Source organism: Carcharhinus amblyrhynchos, chromosome 30 (genome assembly GCF_965287045.1).
Source record: "Carcharhinus amblyrhynchos chromosome 30, sCarAmb.v2.hapA, whole genome shotgun sequence".
NCBI classification, from domain to species: Eukaryota; Metazoa; Chordata; class Chondrichthyes; order Carcharhiniformes; family Carcharhinidae; genus Carcharhinus; species Carcharhinus amblyrhynchos.
This window is the reverse complement of record NC_137353.1, coordinates 2,269,465-2,292,518: the sequence shown is the minus strand read 5'-3', so window position 1 is coordinate 2,292,518 and position 23,054 is coordinate 2,269,465. Positions and strand designations below refer to the sequence as shown.

General features: G+C 46.5%; 1 protein-coding gene across 7 annotated transcripts in view; it reads right to left on the bottom strand.

The window, feature by feature from the left end:
• The window catches only part of LOC145360327 (polyhomeotic-like protein 2), a 256,660-nt gene that overhangs the window by 76,387 nt on the left and 157,219 nt on the right, over positions 1-23,054 (bottom strand). For 6 of the 7 annotated variants that reach the window (XM_080215518.1, XM_080215522.1, XM_080215523.1 and 3 more), the window contains 4 exons: positions 15,361-15,438; positions 12,306-12,470; positions 7,674-7,826; positions 3,135-3,423 (listed from right to left, as the gene is read on the bottom strand). In XM_080215518.1, the coding sequence (XP_080071644.1) occupies positions 3,135-3,423; positions 7,674-7,826; positions 12,306-12,470; positions 15,361-15,438 (685 nt within the window). The remainder of the gene's footprint in view (positions 1-3,134; positions 3,424-7,673; positions 7,827-12,305; positions 12,471-15,360; positions 15,439-23,054) is intronic. The other variant, XM_080215524.1, reaches the window with a different exon arrangement.

Here is a 23,054-nt window from a genome sequence, read left to right as displayed (position 1 = left end):
GATCTGATTGAGGTAGAATGATAGAACCCTACAGTGCAGAAAGAGGTCCTTCGGCCCATCGAGTCTGCACCGACCGCAATCCCACCCAGGCCCTACCTCCATATCCCTACACATTTACCCGCAAATCCCTCTAACCTAAGCAACCTAGTACATTAAGGGGCAATTTTAGCCTGGCCAATCAACCTAACCCGCACATCTTTGGGCTAGGAAACTGGAGCACCCGGAGAAAACCCACGCAGACACGGGGAGAATGTGCAAACTCCACACAGGCAGTGACCCGAGCCGGGAATCGAACCCAGATCCCTGGAGCTGTGAAGCAGCAGTGCTAACCCACTGTGCTACCGTGCCGCCCAAGGTGTACAAGATTATGAGGTACATGGACAGAGTGGATAAGGAGCAGCTGTTCTCCTTAGTTGAAGGGTCAGTCACGAGGGGGCACAGGTTCAAGGTGAGGGACAGGAGTTTAGGGGGACGTGAGGAAAAATGTTTTTACCCAGAGGGAGGTGAGGGTCTGGAACGCGCTGCCTGGGAGGGTGGGTGGAGGTGGGATGCCTCACATCCTTTATCTGGGTGAGGACTTGGCACCTCATAACATTCAGGGCTATGGGCCAAGTGCTGGCAGGCGGGATTAGGTGGGAGCTCAGGTGATTCTGATGTGTTGGTGTGGACTCGATGGGCCGAAGGGCCTCTTCTGCAGAGAGATTCTGGCTGTTCTTTTTAATCCCTCAATCAGTATCGTGCCAAACTAGACACATGTGTACGATAACAGCTTTGAGAGAAAAATAAGGCAGTCGTGCATTATTTGGAAAATAAGATATAAATGGGATTAAAAAAATCAGCTGTTACTGGAGTTAATGAGGCAAACTGAGCATCAGTTACCATTTCCCAGGATTAGATCCAGAGAGTGTGAAGAGCTGATCTGATTTGTCACATGATTAGTATACAGTGAAAAGTATTGTCTCTTACACGCAATACAGACAAAGCATACCATTCATAGAGAAGGAAAGAGTGCAGAATGGAGTGCCACAAAGTTGAAAATGAGGGAACTTACTGCAAACTTGTATCATATTTTGATTAGACCACACACGGAAGTGGTGTACATTTCCAGCTGGTACTGTACAGGTTTTAGAGAAGGTTTACAAAGAGGATCCCAGAAATGTGTGACTTTACACATCAGGAAAGGATCAGCAGGCTGCATCTCCTGGGAAAGACTGAGGGAAGAAGAATAGGAGGCCCTCAGTATCAGCAGAAAGGAGGGAGTGAGGGGAGAACGTGGGACTCGCCCCTGCGGGGAGTGAGGGGAGAACGTGGGACTCGCTCCGGTAGGGAGTGAGGGAGAAGGCTGGAGTCAATCCCATGGGGAGCGGGGGAGAACGTGGAATTTGTTCCTGCATCTTCCTGAATGTTTGTGCTCGAACTTTTGAATCTTGCGGAACTCGAGGCTGCAATTCCTCCCGGAATCTCACTGCTGTTTATTTGTGAATGAAATGGAATTCTGAGACATCTTTGTCCATTTCCAGAATTTCCTTATTGGAAATGGGCCATTAAAGTATAGACTAGAAAATGCCTCCACTTTTCATTCGGCGTCCTGTAGTTTAAACGCTGAATCAGGAAGGTGATGTGATATTTAGAAGTTAGCGTCAATTCCAGCAATCCATTTAACCATGTATGAGGTTATTCCTATAACTCTACTCTGAGACCCCATTATTATAATTAGCTAAATGTTCATCCAATCCTTTATTACCTCGAGACTGAACTGTTCTTTCCTGGTGAACTTCCACCTTGCACGTTCCTGTAATGTTAATATTCAAAACACTGCTGTGCCCATGAAGGATGGGGTTTTCACTCCAGCCCCCCCATGTGGGGGTTTAGTGGCAGGGAGGTGCCCCACATTGCCAGTGGAGGGTCCCACCAAAGCTGGCAGGATTTCCAATCATTCGCACCCTCCATTACCAGCGTATCCACAGCGGGAACTCATCACTGGTGGAAACGAACATTCCTGCTGGCAGGAAAGGTCTGAAAATCCCACTCTAATCAGTTTTATGCCTGTGTTCGTTAACCTCCTGGGCTCAGCACAGCTTCGATTTTAAAATTCTCATCCTGGTTTTCGAATCCCTCCATGCTCTTGTCGTCTCTGAGCTCCTCAAAACTCTGAGTTCTGCACCCCCCCCCCCATTTCTGGTCTCTTAAACATCTCCAATTTTAATCATCCTGCAGAGGCCCCAAAGCTCCAGAATTCCCTCTCTAAACTTCTCCACCTGCTTTTCCTTCTGTAAGACATTCCTTAAAACCCATATCTGCAACGGAGCTTTGGTCATCTACTTCAGGAAGGGTAGAGGAGAACATGCCCTGTCTATATCAATAGGAATGACGCAGAAAGGGGCGAGAGCTTCAAGTTTTTAGATGCCCAGATCACCTGTCCTGGTCCCCCCACGCCAACACTATCATTAAGAAAGCCCCCAATGCCTCTACTTTCTCAGAAGATTAAGGAAATTTGGCATGTCAGCTACAACTCTCACCAACTTTTACAGATGCCCCACAGAAAACATTCTTTCAGGTTGTATCACAGCTCGGTATGGGCTCTTGCTCTGCCCAAAGCCATAGGGAACTACAAAAGGTCGTGAATGTAGCCCAATCCATCACGCAAACCAGCCTTCCATCCATTGACTCTGTCTACACTTCCCGCTGCCTCAGCAAAGCAGCCGGCATAATTAAGGAGCGTGCACATCCCAGCCATTCTCTCTTCCACCTTCTTCCGTTGGGAAAAAGATGCAAAAGTCTGAGGTCACGTACCAACCGACTCAAGAACAGCTTCTTCCTTGCTGCTGTTATTGGACTTTTGAATGGACTTACCTCGCATTAAGTTGATCTTTCTCTACACTGTAGCTATAACTGTAACACTACATTCTGCACTCTCTTGTTTCCTTCTCTATGAACGGTATGTTTTGTCTGTAAAAAGTGTGCAAGAAACAATACTTTTCACTGCATACTAATACATGTGACAATAATAAATCAAATCATATTCTAATATCCCATACGAAACTCAGTGTCAGTTTCCATTTGATCATCTCTCCTGACAAGCAACGTTTTATTAGAGGCTACGTAAAGGTGGATTGTTGCTGGCATCTCCTTACCTGTGGTAATGAGGGGATGGGTGGTCACAGGGGTTGCTGTATGGGTTACACTCACACCCCTGGTGTCTGTGCTGGAAGAACTGACAATCTCAGCCTTCTTCCCGCTTTCGGCCATGATGTCAGGCTGGACAGGTTTGCTGCTGCTCACCGGGCCTTGTCCGGAAGGCTTAGGCTGTGAGGTAAAGGCAGGCTGTGGAGCCGAGGCGCTTGCTTTCAGAGTGACGCTCTGAAGCTGGGGCTGAATGGTTGCTGCTGTATTCTGTTGACTTCTTATTGCTAAATTCTGCACCTGCAAAAGGAAGATTCATCAGAAATCACTGTTTAGACAGCCCGTCCGCAGCAGCTGAACCAAAAGGATCAAGAGCCAAAAGAAATCCTCATTTCAAACCAATCACATTCCGAAAATCAAACTCCGATTTTTAACTCACAAAAAAAGTTGATCAAATTTGAAGTTTTCGTCAAACAAAATGTTTCAAACTTCAAAAGAAAATGACAAACCCGTCAAAGGCAAGATAACCACCAATTCTCTCACACTCAACGGGACTGTCCCAGGAGACCCAGACTCTCCATCTTATGCAGAACCCCATTTTTTAACAACTTTCTTGGGGAGGGGGTTTTAGTTCAGTCGGGGGCAGCATGTTCGGTGCAGGCTTGGAGGGCTGAAGGGCCTGTTCCCGTGCTGTTATTTTCTTTGTTCTTTAGTTTTTGAGCCCACGAGTGGGAACGAGCACAGGCTGCAAATACACCGATCAGTGTTTTTTTTTGAAAACGAAGGGTTTTTGAGATTATCGAGGCAGTCAGCCAAAGTCTTCACCCGGGGCAGTGATAACTGGAGGAACCCAATGCTCCATCAAGGGTTGTGTTTTGTTAAAATTTACAGCCAGCTTTATCTTAAATGTTTTCCACAGCAGACCTGTCCCGCGTGGTGGTGCGATAGGAATCAGGACAGCCTAAAGGTTCCAGTTTTATCAAATCTCTGACTGTTACAGGGTCCATTTGTGTTTTTACTGTCTCCCCCCCGTCAGAATTCAGCAAAGATCCACTCGGCCATGACTCTATCACAGCCACAGGCCTCTGCATGTGTCCTCCCTGTATTTATATAAGGTATGGCTATATTTAGATGCCCAGGATGGACAGTAGCCCGATTTCTGTGCTGTCTTTAGTTTAGCATCACAATGCAGTCGGTCCGTTATTGCAGCATTAACCAGGAGGCTGGGGAGAATGTGGAATTCACCAGGGCACGGACTGGCTGTAACAGAGATCTACGTGAGGGGAAGCTTAACAATCTCAGGAGGCAGAAAGGGATAGAAAGATGTGGTGATGGGGGGAGATTAATTATCTGAGGGAGGAGGCTGCAGAGGATAAATAACAGCACGAGGCAGCTGGAATAAATCTCCTGCTTTGTGCTAGAAAGGAATAAACAAACCAAGTGAATTGCGGCACCTCACGGGGCATCCTCTGCCTGCCAGATAAAGCAGGTGACCCCTGCCTAACCCTGCGACCATTACTTGGTAGCTACCAAATAAACCTGTTGGACTATAACCTGGTTTTGTGAGACTACTTCCTGCGACCTTTGACAGGAGTTGGTGATGGAGGTCGGGACAGGTGTATATCGGCATTTCAGCCTCATTAATGTTGCTTCCCTCTTCAGAATCAAATAAACAAGAGTCTGGGGATTGAACCCAGGACATTTAGACCCTCCGCTCCCCTCGACAATAGGGATTGAAACAAAATACAGATCTGGGCTGATGTGAGAGGCAATGTTTGTGTCACATGACATAACCATGAGATAACCATCATCTCTAACAAGAAGAGACCCCTGCCCCCTTTGACCACACCAGCAACCCAGGAATTATCATCTTCCAGTTACATCAGTCAGGTCAGGGCAGAGACTGCACAGACCCTACCAAGCCCCTCCAGTAACTCTAGATAGGGGTGTGATGGAATATACAGCACTCACCCTGCAGGAATACAGCAGCCTTTAGCAGCAAGATCCCAATTAAAAGCTGCTTAATTGGAGTTTAATTATAGCTAACAGGTGAACCCATAGATCACAGAGCACAAAGAAGCAAGATTCCTAATTAAATCTTCGCCCTGTGTACAGCTAGTTTTTGCATTACATGGCATTGTTACATTTTATTGTACAACTATATACATGGTACTTACCACACAGCAAGATATGCCAGGAGGCCATTTGGTCCATCATCCCTGTGTTGGCACTAACTCTACAACTGAAGCAATCTAATCCCATAACTTTTAATATTCTGTCTTTGTAAATCATCATTATCAAAATTACCTGTCTCATGGTTCATTATTCTAACATCTGTGCTTAAAAAAACTCTTCCAACTTTGCCCTCGATTCTTGTTAACATTAATCCAGAATCCCGACTCCTTTGTTTTGTTAAATAACTTTTCCTTATTTATCAAATCGTTCCACAAGTGGTGGTCCATCCTCCCCCACCCCTTTATTCTCACCCTCAGTCTCGCCATCCCTCTCTCTTGCTTTCTTACTTAAAAATCTACCTCTACAACCAAGCTTCTGGTCAGAATCTTGGAATTAAGAAAGGGGTGGATTGCTAGCAGATAAATACCACAGGTGAGCTGGTAGTTTATCAATGCAATTGAGGAAAGGACATTTTTTTTAAAATTCATTCACGGGATGTGGGTGTTGCTGGCAGGACCAGCACCTGCTGCCCATCCCTAACTACCCTTTACAACAGTTGAGAGTCAACCACGTTGCTGTGGCTCTGAAGTCACGTGTAGGCCAGACCGGGTAAGGATGGCAGATTTCCTTCCCTAAAAGACATTAGTGACCCAGATGGGTTTTTCCGACAATTAATGATAGTTTCGCAGTCACTGTTTCTGAGATTAACTTTCAACTACAAAGTTCATGGATTGAATTTGAATTCCACTGTGATGGGATCTGAACCCGTATCAAAGAACAAAGAAAATTACAGCACAGGAACGGGCCCTTCGGCCCTCCAAGCCTGCGCCGACCATGCTGCCCGACTGAACTAAATCCCCCTATCCTTCCGGGGACCATATCCCTCTATTCCCATCCTATTCCTGTACTTGTCAAGACACCCCTTAAAAGTCACGCTCATATCCACTTCCACTACCTCCCCTGGCAATGGGTTCCAGGCACTCACTGTCCTTCGGGTAAAAAAAATAAACTTGCCTCATACACCTCCTTTAAACCTTGCCCCTCTCATTTTAAACCTGTGACCCCAGTAATTAACTCTTTCACCCTGGGGAAAAAGCTTCTGACTATTCACTCTGTCCATGCCTCTCATAATCTTGTAGACTTCTATCAGTTTGCCCCTCAACCTCTGTTGCTCCAGTGAGAACAAACAAGTTTCTCATACCTCTCTTCATAGCTAATGCCCTCCATACCAGGCAACATCCTGGTAAATCTTTCCTGTACCCTCTCCAAAGCCTCCACATCCTTCTGGTAGTGTGGTGACCAGAATTGAACACTATATTCCAAGTGCGGTCTAACTAAGGTTCTATAAAGCCGCAACATGACTTGCCAATTTTTAAACTCAGTGCCCCAGTTGATGAAGGTAAGCATGCTGTATGCCTTCTTGACTACCTCCTCCACCTGTATTACCACTTTCAGTGACCTGTGTACCTGTACACCCAGATCCCTCTGCCTATCAATACTCTTAAGGGTTCTGCCATTTACTGTATATTTCCTATCTGTATTAGACCTTCCAAAATGCATTACCTCACATTTGTATCCTCAAGGCATTAGCCTGGGCCTCTGCATTCCTCGTCCAGTGATGTGACTACACTGTACCTCATTTTTAGAGGCGCACATTTAAAAGACTAAGTGCAGCGACAGATTTCAAACATCTCACTGAAGGTGCCCATAAGGATTAGTCAAAGAATCCCAGTAGAAACCTTTAATGAAAGGAGTTCATAGAATCTTGCAGGCCATTCGGCCCATCACATCTGCACTAACTACAATCCCACCCAGGCCCCATCCCCATACATTCACTCTAGTTAGTCCCCCTGACACTAGTTTAGCATAACCTATCCACCTAACCCGTACGTCTTTGGATGAGTTGCATATTGTCCCCCGAGCCAGTGTCCAAACCCACTGTCCTTCTTCGGAATATGACACTTCACCCCCTCCCCCGGAGAGGCTAAACAGGGCTTCAGATTAACATCCCATCTGACTGAGCAACGTGGATTAGGGAGAAAGAAATCTCCGGAACAGAGTGCAAACCTTCTGATTGAGGGGTGAGTGTGTGTTACTCACCGAGCCGGGGGACAGTGGGGGGCTCAGACAAATAGTAAAACAATCGCTTGGAGGCAGAGGCCAATAAAATGCAGCCTTTGCAGAATCATTCACATGATTCAAATTCACATGAACAAATCATTTTAAAATGTTCTGGGCAGTCCCGGGGCAGGAGGGGTGGGTGGGTGGTATTCACTATTTTTGTCAATCGGATCACAGTTCCAGGTTTGAGGCAGGTTTATCCTCAATTCCAGAACCCACTTTAAACAGAACCGAGCGAGAGCGTTTGAACTAACCTGTGCAGCGGCTGATGGCTGGTTCGCTGGAGAGACGGTGACCTCGGGCTGTACAGCAGCGACTGTGGCAGTGGGCGTGAAAATGAGCTGAGGGGACAAAGGAACAGCACGTCCTAGGGTCCTAGCTACTTGCACAAGGTTACTTTGCTGTGCCTGAAAATTACATGAAATGTGTTGCCTTTTACCTTACCACAAGGTGCCTTGGGCAGAAAAGAACAGAGTTTGTCAGATGGCTAACACGATCTTACCTCGGAGACAACAGGGTACACACCTAGCTGAACTGGAGAGGAGGTGGATGGTACCTGCTGCTCCGGGAAGCTGAATCGAGTTGATAAAAGAAACTTCTCAGTATTTGGATAAGTACCCACACAACGAACCCTCTCCCTCCCTGATCCCATCATCTTCACTCTTCACTGAAGATACTAAACTCAGGTTGAAGAATTGTCGCAATGGTGTGACGGACTCTCAACTGAGTGACTTGTTATCATGGGGAGAGCCTGGTCACCGAACGATGGCCGTTTGTCTAATTATGGGAGGCCGGGTCAGTGCTCTGCATACACACGCATGTGTGTGATGTGTACACAGGTGTGTGCACACGCTGGCACGTGAACATGCAAACCTTCCTCCACACGAGTTCCCAATGGGATCAGCTAACAGAAAGTGAAACTACCCGGGGATGGGTTTGTTTAAAGAGTAGGGGCTGGGGTTTGAATCGATTGTTTCAGAGAGGTTCCATCCACCTCCCTCAGCACAAATTATAAAAAGCAACACAGAAGCACAAGCCTTTGAAATAAACCAATCAAGGTGCTGGCTGGAGGAGACCAAGTGGAATTCCAGCAGTTAGCTGTAACAGGGGACATCAGAGCATTGTGTGGGGAGAACCACGGACAGTCAAACCAGGGGCTGGCCTTAACAACTGCTGCTGATTCCAGACTGTCTGAGGAAGTACAGATGGTGCAAAACTTCACAGACTCAGAATATCAGCCAGATATTCATTAATCAGCTGTTTTAATTCTCAGTAAATGACGCGACTCTCATTGGTGCAGAGTGTGATGTTTTCAGAATATTTTGAGTCGAGTTGGAGGTGGTGTGACGGGGAATTAAATTTAGTGAACTACTTTAGTAGCACATCTGCTTTCTCTCTTTCTGACAATTTAATTTCTCAGCTTCTTTCCTCAATGAAGTGACTTGTTAATCTGCAGGTCCTGTCTCTGGGATGTAGTTCGCAACATCGGTGTCATATTTGACCCCGAGATGAGTTTCTGGCCAAATACCCATGCTATCACTCAGACCGTCTCCGTCCCTTTCTGTAACATTCACAGCCCCGACTCCTGTCTCAAGTCATCCACTAGGGAAACCTTCACCCAGGCCTTGGTTTCAGTTTTTCTGTTCTTCCATCTGCAGCCTCACAACCCACGAGATCTCCACACACGTCAAATTCTGGCCTCTTGAGCATCCAGATTCTAGTCACTCCACAACTGGCTGGTCTACCCCTGCTGAGGCCCTGAGCTCTGAAATCCCCTCCTTACATCTCTTCACCTTTCTTTCCCTCAAGGCATTCCTTAAAACCTACTTCCTTGGCCAAGCTTGTGGGCGTCGGTCTCCTCACATGGCTTCGTGCCAAACTGTGGCACTATGTTACAAGTACTATGCTGTGATGCTACTACAGAAGCCAACTCACACAAAGTGACCCCTGGTTCTGATCTGTGTGACTCTGAGAGTAATTGGAGGTTGGGAGTGTTTGGGACTGACACTTTATTAACTAGTATCCAAACAGGCACACACTAGAGCACAGGCACATGGGTATCATGAACCATTTTCTCTCTCATTACCCAAGGGACCCCAAATCTATCTACTCGACATTAGCACCTCACTCCCTTCCCAGTGTAACCAGTGCCAGCAAATGGGGAGATGTCACCAAACGACGCACAGATTAATAGTGCATGTGAAGTGGGTTGTGACTTTAACCGTCCTTTTACTGGGATCAGTATCAACGCACTGAGTGAGGTTTAAGAGAATTCTAGTGGAGTTGTGGTGGCAAATAAGAATTGAGAGGAACCATCGCTCATCATAAGGAAGTCTCATTATTCAGCAGCTAATATCCAATATCCGAATGGAGGGCCTCGGGAACATTAAGCCACCTTCCTGATAGTCCCAGCCTCTCCCATCTGTCTCATTGGAGAAGGGAAGATTGAGAGATTTATGGAGCTGTTCAAATTCACGAGGGGTCTGGAGGAGGGAGAGCGGGAGAAACAGTTCCCATTGATGGAAGCTTCAAAAACAGGAGGGCACAGATTTAAGATAACCGGCAAAAGAAGGACTGGAGACAAGGAGAAACTTTGTTTTATTTTTAAAAGACTCAACGCGTGTTTAGAGTCTGGGCTGGGCGTGGACTCGAGGCGGCGTGGGCGTACTCGAGGCAGTGGGCCGCACAGCGGAGGCAGTGTTTACAGTTATGTTGATTGTTCTTGCAGAGAATAGACATGATGAGGGTGAGCCAATGGCTGTCTTTTGTTCAGCATCCATTCTTTGATTCTAATTTTGGCCTATTCAGTTTACATTCCCCCCAGTGAGGTGTGTTGGGTGTGGCTCTGAGATTCTGGAAAGACAATGAGCCAGGCGGGTCTGGCTGGGGATGGAGGCAGTGGCTGGGAGTTCATCTTGTCAAAGGTGGGAGTATATCGGAGTCTTGGAAATTTTAGACCGTTGTTCTATTGCAGCAATGGTACAGGCTGTAGTGGTTGAGATAAGGAAAGGACAAAGGTCAGATTTCCCAATTCTGATCTTCTGAGGGAGTCTCAGATTCGTTTAATTCCCTCATTAGAACATGACCATCCTTCGATACCTCACCCGCGTGATTGTTATTCAGGTGCACAAGCTGATGATGAGAGATAGTGCCAATGGAATTAAACTAATTGGAGAGAAAAAAAAACGCAGACTGCCTTTTCATCTTAGCGTGAAGTCAGTTGGAGAGGATACTTTCCTCTCATTAGTCAGGAAACATTCAGTTTCAGGAGTTATAAAGAGTCTCGAGGGTGGATCAGCAGTTGGAAAGACCAGGAACTGGAAGATGTCCCCAATGCAATGATGTCATTGGCAGCAACAGAAAACAAACACAGAGCCATGCGGGTTATTGGAGCCGAGATCTGAGCAACGCAACATTCAACTGGGCCCCAACCCAAAAATACATCAGCAGTTTCAACACACTCACTGATTCTTACACATTCCAAACTGACCAACACCACTGGAATACTATTAATCATAAATTATAACCATCTGGACAGAACCATGGTCTTGGGAAAACTGAGACCTTTTCAAACAGTTTAACAGAGTCTGATTGGGGTTTGAAGTGTCTTCAATAGGCTGGGTTAGGATACGGAGTGGGGGTTCAGGGGGTAACTACCTGGTGGCAAATGTGTCTTCACATCCACTCACCTGCATCGCCCCGGTAAGTGCCCCTCATGTGCCCCTGCTCCCACTCCACTTCCCAACACCGGGTGTGAGTGCAGGGCAGCCTGTGGAAGAGCTGGCATCAAAACAGGACAGTTCTGTCGAGTGGGTCGTATGTGGTGCCCGACATCAGGGTGTGGATGGCAGCTTCTGCTCACTGTGCTGTGGTGGGCTTTCCCACGGTCACTCAATATGTTCAGCGTGGAGATCACAGCCAGCGGCTACTGAAGCATACAGACCCAGAAACATCCTACATCCAAATCCCAGTCCAAAAGCTGAGCTGGGACAGGGGGATCTCCAGTCAACCGGAATGTTCCAATATTGGGGAAGATAATAATCAACTGATTGAGGGACCCGTGCTGGAAATGAATGTCGAGCTTTAGTGAGGGGAGGTGCGGGCCTCGAGACAACTTCCGACATTCTAAACACAGCAAGGCTCCCACCCAAATAACGGCCACTCTGGGGAGGTGCTGGATGGTGATACATACTCAGCAATGAGGGCGGGGGGGGGGGGGGCGGTGTAAAGGGGGTCCTGGGGATGGGGCGGGGGTGTGGGGGTAGAAGGAGTGGAGTATCTACTTTACTTCAAGTGGAGTTTGCGCTGGGCAGCAGATTGTTGGCAGTTTAGGCACGTCATTTTTACATTATTTTGAAGGAAGCCAGAGATTCCTGGAACACCTCATTAGGATTGACCCTCAGGCTAGGGTTGATATATAAACGGCCCGAGATTTCCCATTAACTCAGTAAATTAGGCGGTTTAGCCATGGTAAACAACGCACCTTCTTTGGTAAAGAGGGTGAATTAACGGTTGGGCAGACCCCAGTCTGTCTCGGGGATAGATTGCTGAAAATCCCAAATGAACCTTCAGCTCAAATTAGGGACTTGCTTCCCTGAGAAATCTCTCAGTAGCACGCTCGACAAAGTAAAAATGTTCAAGCTGGAATATAATTGGGGAGAATATTAATGGACTCCCTGCACAGGGCCATAAAGGATCAAAGGTTAGAGATAACATTTGAATTCTAGGTTGCCAAGTTAATCTTCAAAGGGATTGACCTGGTGTCATTAGGAGGTGATTAATCACCACTTATCCTGCAACCACATGTGCCGTCCATGAAGATGATGTGTTTTAAACTATTACAAATACACAATGCTTCTTAAAGTTTGTACCATGTCACTGCTTACCATCTGAGCCCGAAGGTACATCTGTGCCTGGCTGGCGGTTAGTGCTGGGTTTGTGGAGTTCCCCAACAGAACTGCCTGCTGAGCAATGCCTGTGGCAGCTGCAGAGTTAACACTTTGAGCTCGACTGATCAACTGAGCAGTTGCAGGGGATGTAGCAAGGTTAATCTAAATCAAAGGAACAAGATGCTTTCCATTAACATTTTAATGGCAAACAGAAATTCAATCGCAGAGCCTCCAGACCACAACAAACGCAAACTCTAACGTCAATCCCACCTTCACTGGCTCCTGATTTGAGCCCTTTGTGTTTTGCGAATGATTTGGGCTTTTCCCTCCTCTGCTGTGGAGGACCAGCATCCACCCCTCTTGTGGTCTGTGTAGAATCTCTGCTGACATGTCTGTTGTGGCGGGGGCGATGTGGGTGGATTGGAAAAAATCCGAGGGGAAATTTCCAGCAACTCCCGTGTCCAAATTCCCATCTCCACACAAGCATCGAAAAATAAAAGTAGCTTTCAGTGAAAAACAAAATATTTTCTTCCAGCCTCCCCTGAAGCGGCTCCTGCTTCTGTGGCTATTCCCGGGAACACACTGGACAGTGTGTTCTCAGGTTACTGTGTCCTGGTTTTGGAATGAGTAATAACAGTACAGAAACACCAATCTCCCCACCCCCCCTGGTCTAACTGCAGTGTCCCTAACTCTGCCTGGAGATCAAGCTTCGATCAACCATTGCCTTACTCTGTGTAGAGCAGATCCCACGCTTCACAACAACCTTATTTGGGAAAGCTGTGGGAATATTCCATGAAAAGCTTGCTGAATAGGAGGCAGAGTTAGGAACATTCACTGGACTTTATCCACTCAAAGGATGGGCTCCGATCCCATTGTGTAGAATAGGCTTACACATGCTTTCTCACATGTGGGGGTGTTGGGGGCTGGTGCAGACTGTGAAAGGAGTCAGGATATCACAGTTCTGTGTACTTCAGCCAGAAATTAAGTTGAGGGATGTTTGTGAAAAAGTTGGGAATAAAAAGTCATAGCTCTGGTGTGACACAGAATTTAGTAAGAAGTCTCACAACACAACTTCTTACCGTGTTTATCCCAATCCAACACCAGCATCTCCATACTGTGGATTTAGACAGCACCTCCAATGCAGAGGTGTACCCGAACCTCCCAAAGTGCTTCACCAGAGAACTACCAAACAAAGCCTGATTTCCAGCCACATGAGGAGATATCAGATTACCAAAAGCTTCAGAGGGTCTCCTAAAGGAGGGATATCGAGGTAGAGAGGTGTAGGGAGAGGGGATTGGGGTTTCTGCACTGTTATTACTCATTCCAAAACCAGGACACAGTAACCTGAGAACATGCTGTCCTCTCTCGGCCCTCGGTGACTGAGGGCACGGCTGCCAATGCTCGAGCGATTCAAATCGGGGACGTGGGAGGGTTGCAGAGATCTGAGGTGGTTGTAGGACTGGAGGAGATTACAGAAATATGGAGGTGTGAGGCCACAGAGATTTAAAACAAGGATGAGGCATTGCTTAATCCAGAGCCAATGTTGGTCAACAAACAATGTGAGGGGGAGTGGGGGGGGCGGAGTGGAGTCAGTGAATGGGATTTTATTGAAGTTAAGATCTGTGATGGTAGCGTTTTACTTGATTGAAAGTCACTGGATCTGAGCGTACAGAGACCTTATTACCCAATAGCTGAAATTCTGAACACCCTGATTGTTAATGACCATCACCATCGGAAAGAATTGAAATATAACCCAGGCGTGTCTGTTAGAAATCGTATGATTCTGTAAATGGCTTTTTTCTATTTATTTCCAATCAAAAATCCAAATTTGGCCCAAAGTCCCTCCAAGAGAGACATCACAGATCCACGCTGATGAAACAGGCCCCACTTCTCCTGTCTCGGGCTCGATCAACAAGATCCACGCTGATAGGATGGGGCATTTCACCCACTCCTGGACTCGATCTGAGCCAAAAGGCCAAGGTGGTGTTTTTAAAAATTACTTCAAATGAAACCTCAGCGACTTCGATCAAGCGTAGGACCAAACTCCAACACTTAATCTTTACTAAAAGGCTGAGAGTTATCCGTATGAAAGATAGGGCAGAGTAAATATTATAAAACACTGCTGATTACCGTCACTCCTAAAACATGAATCAATCACCTTTACGATAAATGAAGTCCTTGTTGAGAGTGTGTGCTGCAGGGACAGCATTGCAAGGAGCATGGGAGGTCCATGTCACAAGTGCTATTGAAACTACCCAGGGCCAGCACTGTACAAGTCACATTTCTATAAAATGCACGCATCCCAGAGAATAATGCTGCATTTTAACAATGTGCCCAGCTTCTCAGCTACTGGCATCCAGTCTCTGAGCTCGGAGCTGACAGTTTGAATTCTCTTTTCCTTCCACCCTCTGAGTTTGGGTTTCCACAGAACGTCACATCATAGCGTCCAGGAGTGAGGTCGAGCGACAGGGAGGGGGTGGGAAGTAGATGTGGTGACCAAGGTCCCCGTCCCCATTCCACACACCACCACACCCCGCGCCCCCACCTCCGACTCCTTCAGGTGGGGACAGTGACTGCCCCCATTCCCACAATCATTATGGAGAACTCATGGTCAAGTGGGATAAATATTACAGAGGGCGGAGAGGAGAGGAGAGGAGTGGGAGAAGGTTCATGTGGAGCAGGAGAGTGCTCATGTAATGCTAGCAGAGACCCAGGTGGGCCAAATGGCCTGCTTCCGTGCTGCAGATTCCAGGTAACTCAAATGTATTCTGGGACCACAAAATTAATGTTTTTTTTAAATCAGTGGCCTGATCCTTTCCAGAATTCGAGACTCTCTTTCTGAGCGAGCTCACACAAAGGCTTTTTCTAAAAAGCAATACATCGAATGGATACAGGCTGCTGGAACTCGGGGTTAGAACCTGAAGGAGCGATTCTAGGTTTCTGTTTACTGATTCCTGTATATCTGATAATTGTCAGAGAGTTGTGACATCTCGTTTATAAATAAAAAGCATTTTGTTTGCCAATCTGAACGGCTGTACAATGTGTTACTCACAGTTGTCTGTGAAGAGACCGGTTGCTGTGACACATTCCCATTAGGTGACGATCCCTGTCTATTGGCAGCTAAACTAGCCTGAAAAAGACAAGTAGAAAAGAGGTGAAATGGTGCATTCGATCAGAAGAAACAAGAGGCCATTTGGCCCTTCATGCTAACTCCATTCAATCAAATCATGGCAGATCTGATAATGGCCTCTGCCTCACTTTCTTGCCACAGCTAGTTTGGTGGCACAGCTAGTGGCTTGTGCTACCAAATAAGCCCGTAGGACTTTAACCTGGTGTTGTGAGACTTCTTACTGTGTTTACCCCAATCCAACGCCGGCATCTCCACATCACATCTACAACGTCAAACAGGAAGGTGCTATGATTGGCACAAAGGAACAAGCTTCTCCTGCCATCTCATTCCATGTGTTTGTGGACAAACTGATGACAAAGGATCATCTCCCGAGACAGAGGGTGAACCATCAGCACCAGGTCAACATTACAAGCCGGAACTTCACCGTGTGAATTTAAATCTCACAGAGCATTCCGGTAGATTTATTATGTGGGGAGATTGGGGGGTGGGGGGTAGGGGGTGTCTGCTGAAGCCCTTTCCTTCTGATCCCTTTCGGATCACAAATCTTCTTCTAAACTCATTTTTAAAAAGCGAGCAGCCAATGAGTGGGGATGTTTTCCCAATTAGACCAGAGATTCTTTTTCTGATTAGGGGGCTCTGCTACTTTTGAAACTCTGCAGCAATTAAACTCACACTGGGATCAAACCAGTCCTGTTTCTGACAGGATATTACAACTGTCGCAAACAAAAGATAAAACAGCGGAGGAATTAATGGGATTTTTAAAAAAATCCAACTGAAAACTTTCTCGAGAGCAAAATCTGGAATAAACATCTCCTTGAATCTGCCTCGAGGTATGTTTGGTTTCACTGTTGTAGGAGTATTTGAGTAAAGACAATAAACCCCTCCTTGTGTAAACCCTGACTATCGAGGTACATGGGGAATAAAAGCAAAATACGGGGAAATCCAGAATATATCTCCACCACACAGTGGTTAGCACCGTGCCAGGGACCCAAGTTCGATTCTGGTTTTGGGTGACTGTGTGTGCAATTTGCACATTCTCCCCGTGTCTGCGTGGGTTTCCTCCAGGTGCTCCGGTTTCCTCCCACAGTCCAAAAGGCTTGCTGGTTAGGGTGCATCGGCTGTGCTAAATTCTCCCTGTGTACCCGAACAGGCACTGGACTGTGGTGACTAGGGGGTTTTCATAATAACTTCATTGCAGTGTTAATGTAATCCTACTTGTGACTAATAAATAAATAAACTTTAACATCTTCACAACTAAAGTGAACTAAAATACAGGAGAAGCTGGATAGACACGTGTGGGAGAGGGGAATAGAAGGATAGGGTGGGAGAGGGGAATAGAAGAATAGGGTGAGATAGGAGGGGGTATTAGTATGCAGCTTAAACAGTTGGTATAGAGTTGCTCCGTAACTTGCTTTAAGACATCATCCCTTACTTGCAAAATGTAGATTCAGATCAAGCTAAAGAATTTGTTTTAAACTTTACTTTTTTCCTCCCACACATGGAAGTACCATCCTCTAATACCCACCCCAATGCCAGCTCCCTCCAATGGTCAGCAATCTAGGGGGATATTTGAACACATGGTGGCAGCAATGCCAAGCTTAATGGGATGTCCTCAACACGGAAATCCAGAGTGGAGGATAATCTTCCTGCTCCCCTAATCCTGGGATAAGGGGACTAGCTCCACACACACACACACAGACACACACACAGACACACAACTTAATCACAGCCTCAACTGGAAACAGCAGAGAACACGAGGAATTCAGAAATAAAGGCACAAAGAAGAGGCAGTTTATGAGCATTCCCAAATAGTATTTCCTGTCTACAAGAAAGCAACCATAGGAACAACACAAAGCGCACCGAAACCGGTGCGCGCTCTGCCTGTACCACTCACATTAATCTGCTGAGCTGTCACTGTGTGAGTTTACAGCGACAAATGAGCTGTGTGTCCATGTCATTCTGACCTGTCCATTCAAAACCTCCCAGGAATAAAGCTGCAATTGGTTTTCTCAGGAATAATGGCCATGTGTTACACACAATCGACAGAGACTCTTCCTGCTTTGACCTCACCTCCAAAGGTCAGCTTGCTCGCTGGGCTGGAAGCTGCAGCCTTCCCAGAACCACATTGATCACAATGGCAGCTCAGAGATCCATGGGAATCCGCTGCTGCCATTAAACCCATCCTTTTCAAATAAAGAGACTTCCTTCTTATCTGTCCACACCCGCCCCCACGGTTACAATTAACTCAAACGAGACCGAGCAACATGAACATCCCGTGAAACTGCAGACAGTCCCATCTGCACCGAGACTGGGGGTCACCAAGGCCGCAGGAATGGGGAGCTGGGTTGGTTTTGGGTCGGAAAACTCTGGGGGAAAATCGACAAGTTCAGGTTTCCAAGCGAGCGCACCTTTTAGCGACGAGACAATGTCCCAGTGCAATGAGGGGAACTGGACAGCGTCTCAAAGCGGAAAGGCCAGAGGCTTCAGATAGGCACCCAGTAACCGGGCGGGGGCGGGGGCATTGATAAGACCACATCCCATCTCTCCCCACACCCCAGTCACAACAGAAAAAGCAGCAAAGCTCTCACTTTGATTTGGTTTGTCATATATACTGGGATACAGTGAAAAGTATTGTTTCTCGCACACTATACTGACAAAGCATGCTGTTCATAGAGTACATAGGGGAGAAGGAAAGGAGAGAATGCAGAATATAGTGTTGCAGTTACAGATAGGGTGTGGGGAAAGATCAGCTTAATATATATGATACAACCAGTCAAGAGTCTGACAGCAGCAGGGGAGAAGCTGTTGTCGAGTCAATTGGTACGTGACCCCAGACTTGTGTATCTTTTCCCCGACGGAAGAAGGTGGAAGAGAGAATGTCCGGGGTGTGTGGGGTCCTTAATTATGCTGGCTGGTTTGCAGAGGCATTGGGAAGTGTAGACAGAGTCAATGGATGGGAGGCTGGTTTGAGTGATGGACTGGGCTTTGTTCACAGCTCTGTGGGTTTGGTCAGAGCAGGTGGGGAAGCAGCACCACTATTGTGTGATCCTTGGCTGTACCCACCCCCTCACCCAGGAGTTCCACCTTGCCACCCACAGGTGCGCGAGATTCTTAATTCCAGAGATTTTTTTATTGAATTCAAATTGCACCATTAGCTGCAGGATTCGAACCCAGTCCTCAGATTTCCTGGATTAATAGTCTAGTGATAATACCCCTAGGCCATCGCCTTTTTGTATTTTTTACTGGCTGTCTGGACTACAGTCAGAATGTCTCAATTTATATTCACATCTAATATCAGATTTCTTTAACAAAAGTAACACGCCCACGAGTGAAGGTTGAAAGTTTCTGTTGCCATGCGATGGACATGGTGGCACAGGGGTTAGCGCTGCTGCCTCACAGCGCCGGGGACCCAGGTTCGATTCACGATTTGGGTCACTGTCTGTGTGGAGTCTGCACATTCTCCCCGTGTCTGCATGGGTTTCCCCACGTGCTCCCAGTTTCCTCATACAGTCCAAAAAAGTGTGTGGGTAAGGTGGATTGGCCATGCTAAATTTAACCCTTGGTGTCCAAAGTGGTGTAGGTTAGGGGGGGCTTACGGGAATAGGACAGTGGATGGGCCTGGGTAAAAATGCTCTTTGCTAATGTCTCACTCGACTGAATGGCCCTCTCCTGCACTGTGGGGATTCTATGATTCTAATATATTAAACAATGCACCAACTTACAACGGGCAGATTTCCTTTTTTTAAAACCAAAAAACTACACAGGAATTCATCACTCTCTGCAATTACAGCATTGACATAAACAGATCCTCATACTGACATGTTCCTGAAGAATGGTTTCTAACACAAACACGATATCCACGATTAATGCGACTTATTCAGCTCACTACCATCTCCCACATTTTCAAAAGACAATTTTTGTATCAGGATTGCATTCGCAGATAAACCAGAGATGTTATTGAAGATATCAGAAAACTGTTCATGTATATAATTCCAGTGAAACATCAAACAGTTGTGCTTCGTGTTACTGTCTGGACTGTAAAAGGTAATGAGATTTTGTCATATTTGCCAGCAGATGCTCCTTCACAGTGGATTGTGTAAAAGGTTTCAACTCCCTCAGAATCGCGGGTTCTGCTGAATCAATAAAGAGCCAGGAAGGAGATTATAAGTGACACGCTGTCCCTCTTAAAACAATTGCTCCAACTCGCCCTGTGGCTCAGTCAGTCGATGAATTGCAGATTGCGGGTCTGGGGAGCAGGAATGCCTAATAACACAGTGTGTTACCTCACTGAACTCACAATCTGCAGAGCTAGACTAATCCAGACAGGCAAATAAAAATCCCACAGTGACAGCTCAGGAAGTAACATTCAATTTATTAAATAATCTAGATTGTAGATCTGCCAACTAACCACTTGCTACATGTTGTGTGTGTGTGTGTGTGTGTGTGTGTGTGTGTGGGGGGGGGGGGGGGGGGGGGTGGCCGTGGTCCATGCCTGGCAAGGGTCAGCAGTCCATGCCTCTCAAGGGTCAGAGGGGCAGCGGTCCATGCCAGGCAGCGAACGCTGCCACTCCCTCCCCCCGCCTGGCCCCTGCCAGGCAGTGACCGCTGCCACCCCACCCCCTGCCACCCCCACCCACCCCCTGCCAGGCAGTGACCACTGCACCCTCCAACATGTAGCAAGTGGTTAGTTGGCAGATCTACAATCTAGGTTATTTAAATCAATTGAACGTTACTTCCTGAGCTGTCACTGTGGAATTTTTATTTGCCTATCTGGATTAGTCTAGCTCTGCGGATTGAGAGTACAGTGAGGTGACACTGTTATTAGGCATTCCTGCTCCCCAGACCCACAATCAAGTCTGAAAGATACAGACAATGTGAGGGGGCCAAGCACGAGTTAAAGAGGTGTGTATTTTCTACATCAGGTACACGATGCATACTCTTGCAACTCGGCCAACGTTGTCGACCTGATAAGCTGCAGGAGAGGATGTCCCGAGGCAGGGTACACTGGGGAGACCATGCAGGTACTACGACAACAGATGAATGAACACCACTCCACAATCACCAGGCAGGAGTGTTCTCTTCAGTTGGCGAACACTTCAGCGGTCACGGGCATTCAGCCTCTGATCTTTGGGTAAGCGTTCTCCGAGGCAGCCTTCACAACACACAACAACGTGGAATCGCTGAGCAGAAACTGATAGCCAATTTCCGCAAACCTGAGGACGGCCTCAACCAGGATCTTGGGTTCACGTCACACTATCTGTAACCCCCATGACTTGCCTGGGTTTGCAAAATCTCACTAACAGTACTGGCTGGATACAATACACATCTCGTTAACCTGTGCTTGGCCCTCTCTCCATTCACGTTGTCTGTACCTTTAAGACTTGATTATCTGTAAAGACTTGCATTCCAATCATTATCTTGTAAACTGAGTTTGTGTCTTTATATACCCTGATTGTGAACAGAACTCCCACTCACCTGATGAAGGACTGAGTTTCTGAAAGCTCGTGCTACCAAATAAACCTGGATTTTAACCAGGTGTTGTGAGACTTCTTACAGTTTTATTCTCATCAGAATGTGGGAGTATTCTGTCTGATAGATCTCCTCTCCACGACCGTGAATCTTTGACATCAATTATAGCCACGTCACTGCTGCCACTTTGCAAATCTCTGACAGTGGCACGGAACAAAATCCAGGACGGAGAAATCAAACAGGACCGGGTCTGACTAATGAGACACGGGGAGCTGATACTGACTGTCTCACTCTCACATACACTAGTGCCTGCTGACAGTGTGGAAACACCAGAAGCAACTTCATCTTAAAGATCTGAACTTTAGCAAAAGACAATTCCTGCACCCAGGCTCTCAAATTGTCATCCATTCAATACCAAATATCTTTTCAACTTTTAAAACAATGCCCAAAGTCTCAGGATCTGAGTGAAAGCGTTACTGAGAGAAACAGTCTGGTTTTCTTTCCAGATCTTCTGGCACTTTGTCAGAAACAAAGTTTTTGTGCAGTCGTTCCTGAGGGGCAGGGCCGGCTCCTCTCGGATTCGGGAGGTAAGAATGCCCCTGATATCTGTCTAAAAGCCCCCAAACAGACATCGGAACCCTTGGCAAACATGGGGAAGACCCCCAAACCTCGACTACAGAGAGGCAACCTTTCCCCAAACACTTGATACATGGGTCACATCTCCCTACTGCATGCAGGCACGAGGGTGACTGGGCTCCCAAAGCATTGCCCAACCACATCCCTGACCATCGGGGGGGGGTGCAGGGGCTACACCACCCCCTGGGCCACCTACCATTGGTCATCTCCACCACTGGAGAGCAGTGGTTACTCTCGTTGGCTTGATGTCACTCCAGAAACAATGACATTCAGCACTTTGAATATTTCAATCTATTCAAATCGATGGTAACCAGGTTCACACCCTCACTGGGGACAGGGAATATCTCAGTTTGAGATCACCCGGGAACGTATCCCGCAATGGATTTGTGGTCACAACGGGATTTGTGCCCAGAAAATCTGCCCTCTGCACATCTGTTCAATTTGAAAGTAATTTAATTCCGTTAGAATGGAAACGTTCTCAGTAAAACGGAAACACAAGGCTCAAATCATTCACAAAATGATAGACCAACCTGCCAAATACTCCAGTTAATCCGATGGCCAGAGTGACAAAACCTCACTCTGTCACAGCAGCAAACACCTGCATTTATATAGCACCTTTCAGAACATCCTAAAATACACTGCCACCTGTGATGTACTTTAGTCACTGCTGTAAATGTAGGAAGTCAGAAGTGATAGAAGCAGGAATTCTGATAAATGGTCATTTGCCTGAAACATTTACTCAGTTTCTCTCTCTCTGTGGGTGTTATTCCCCAGTCTATTGGCTATTTTGTATTTCAGATCTCAGCACTCACAATATTTTGCTTTGGTGATTTAATCAGCTTACTGAAAATGATTACATCTCACCCTGCCAATCAGGCTCCGTGTTTCACTGCTGGAAGGGATATGCTACACTGAGAATGCAGAACTATACTTGATCCCGGATCCTGGGGTGTTTGGTTTAATCTGAGTTGATGCACTTTTGTTTTTTTTTGGGTTGTCCCTTGGGGTTTCGGAGTAGGGTTTAATTAGGTTGATTGACAAGAGTGTGTCATGTGGTCATGGGTGGAGGTGGACCTGGAGCTACAGAGGGAAAAAGCAGGAAGTTTCTGTCTGGACTTAAAAGCAGCAGCAGCTCTTTCCCCTCTCTTGCTCTATCTGGAGATTGAAGTTTGGGACCTGCTAGAGAATAGGTATTTCTCTCCAGAGGGGTTCTGGAGGTTTGAGGACCTGCAGTTCACACGCCAGCAATTAAACCTGTTGTCTACTAACTGACTTTGAACAGGAGTTTACATCTGTGAGGAATATTGCTTAAATTGGAGTTAGAGATAGGTTAGCAGTTAAGAATTGTACCTCATCATGTTTAAGTACTTAAATTGGTAAATGCTTTTTAACTATAACAAAGAAAAGCACTTACCAATTTAATCCATCTCAATTAACAAAGAAGTGTGTTATTAAATAAAGTTTGTTTTAATAAAAGTTTTTAGTGGGTCAATAGAGTCACAATTGGAATA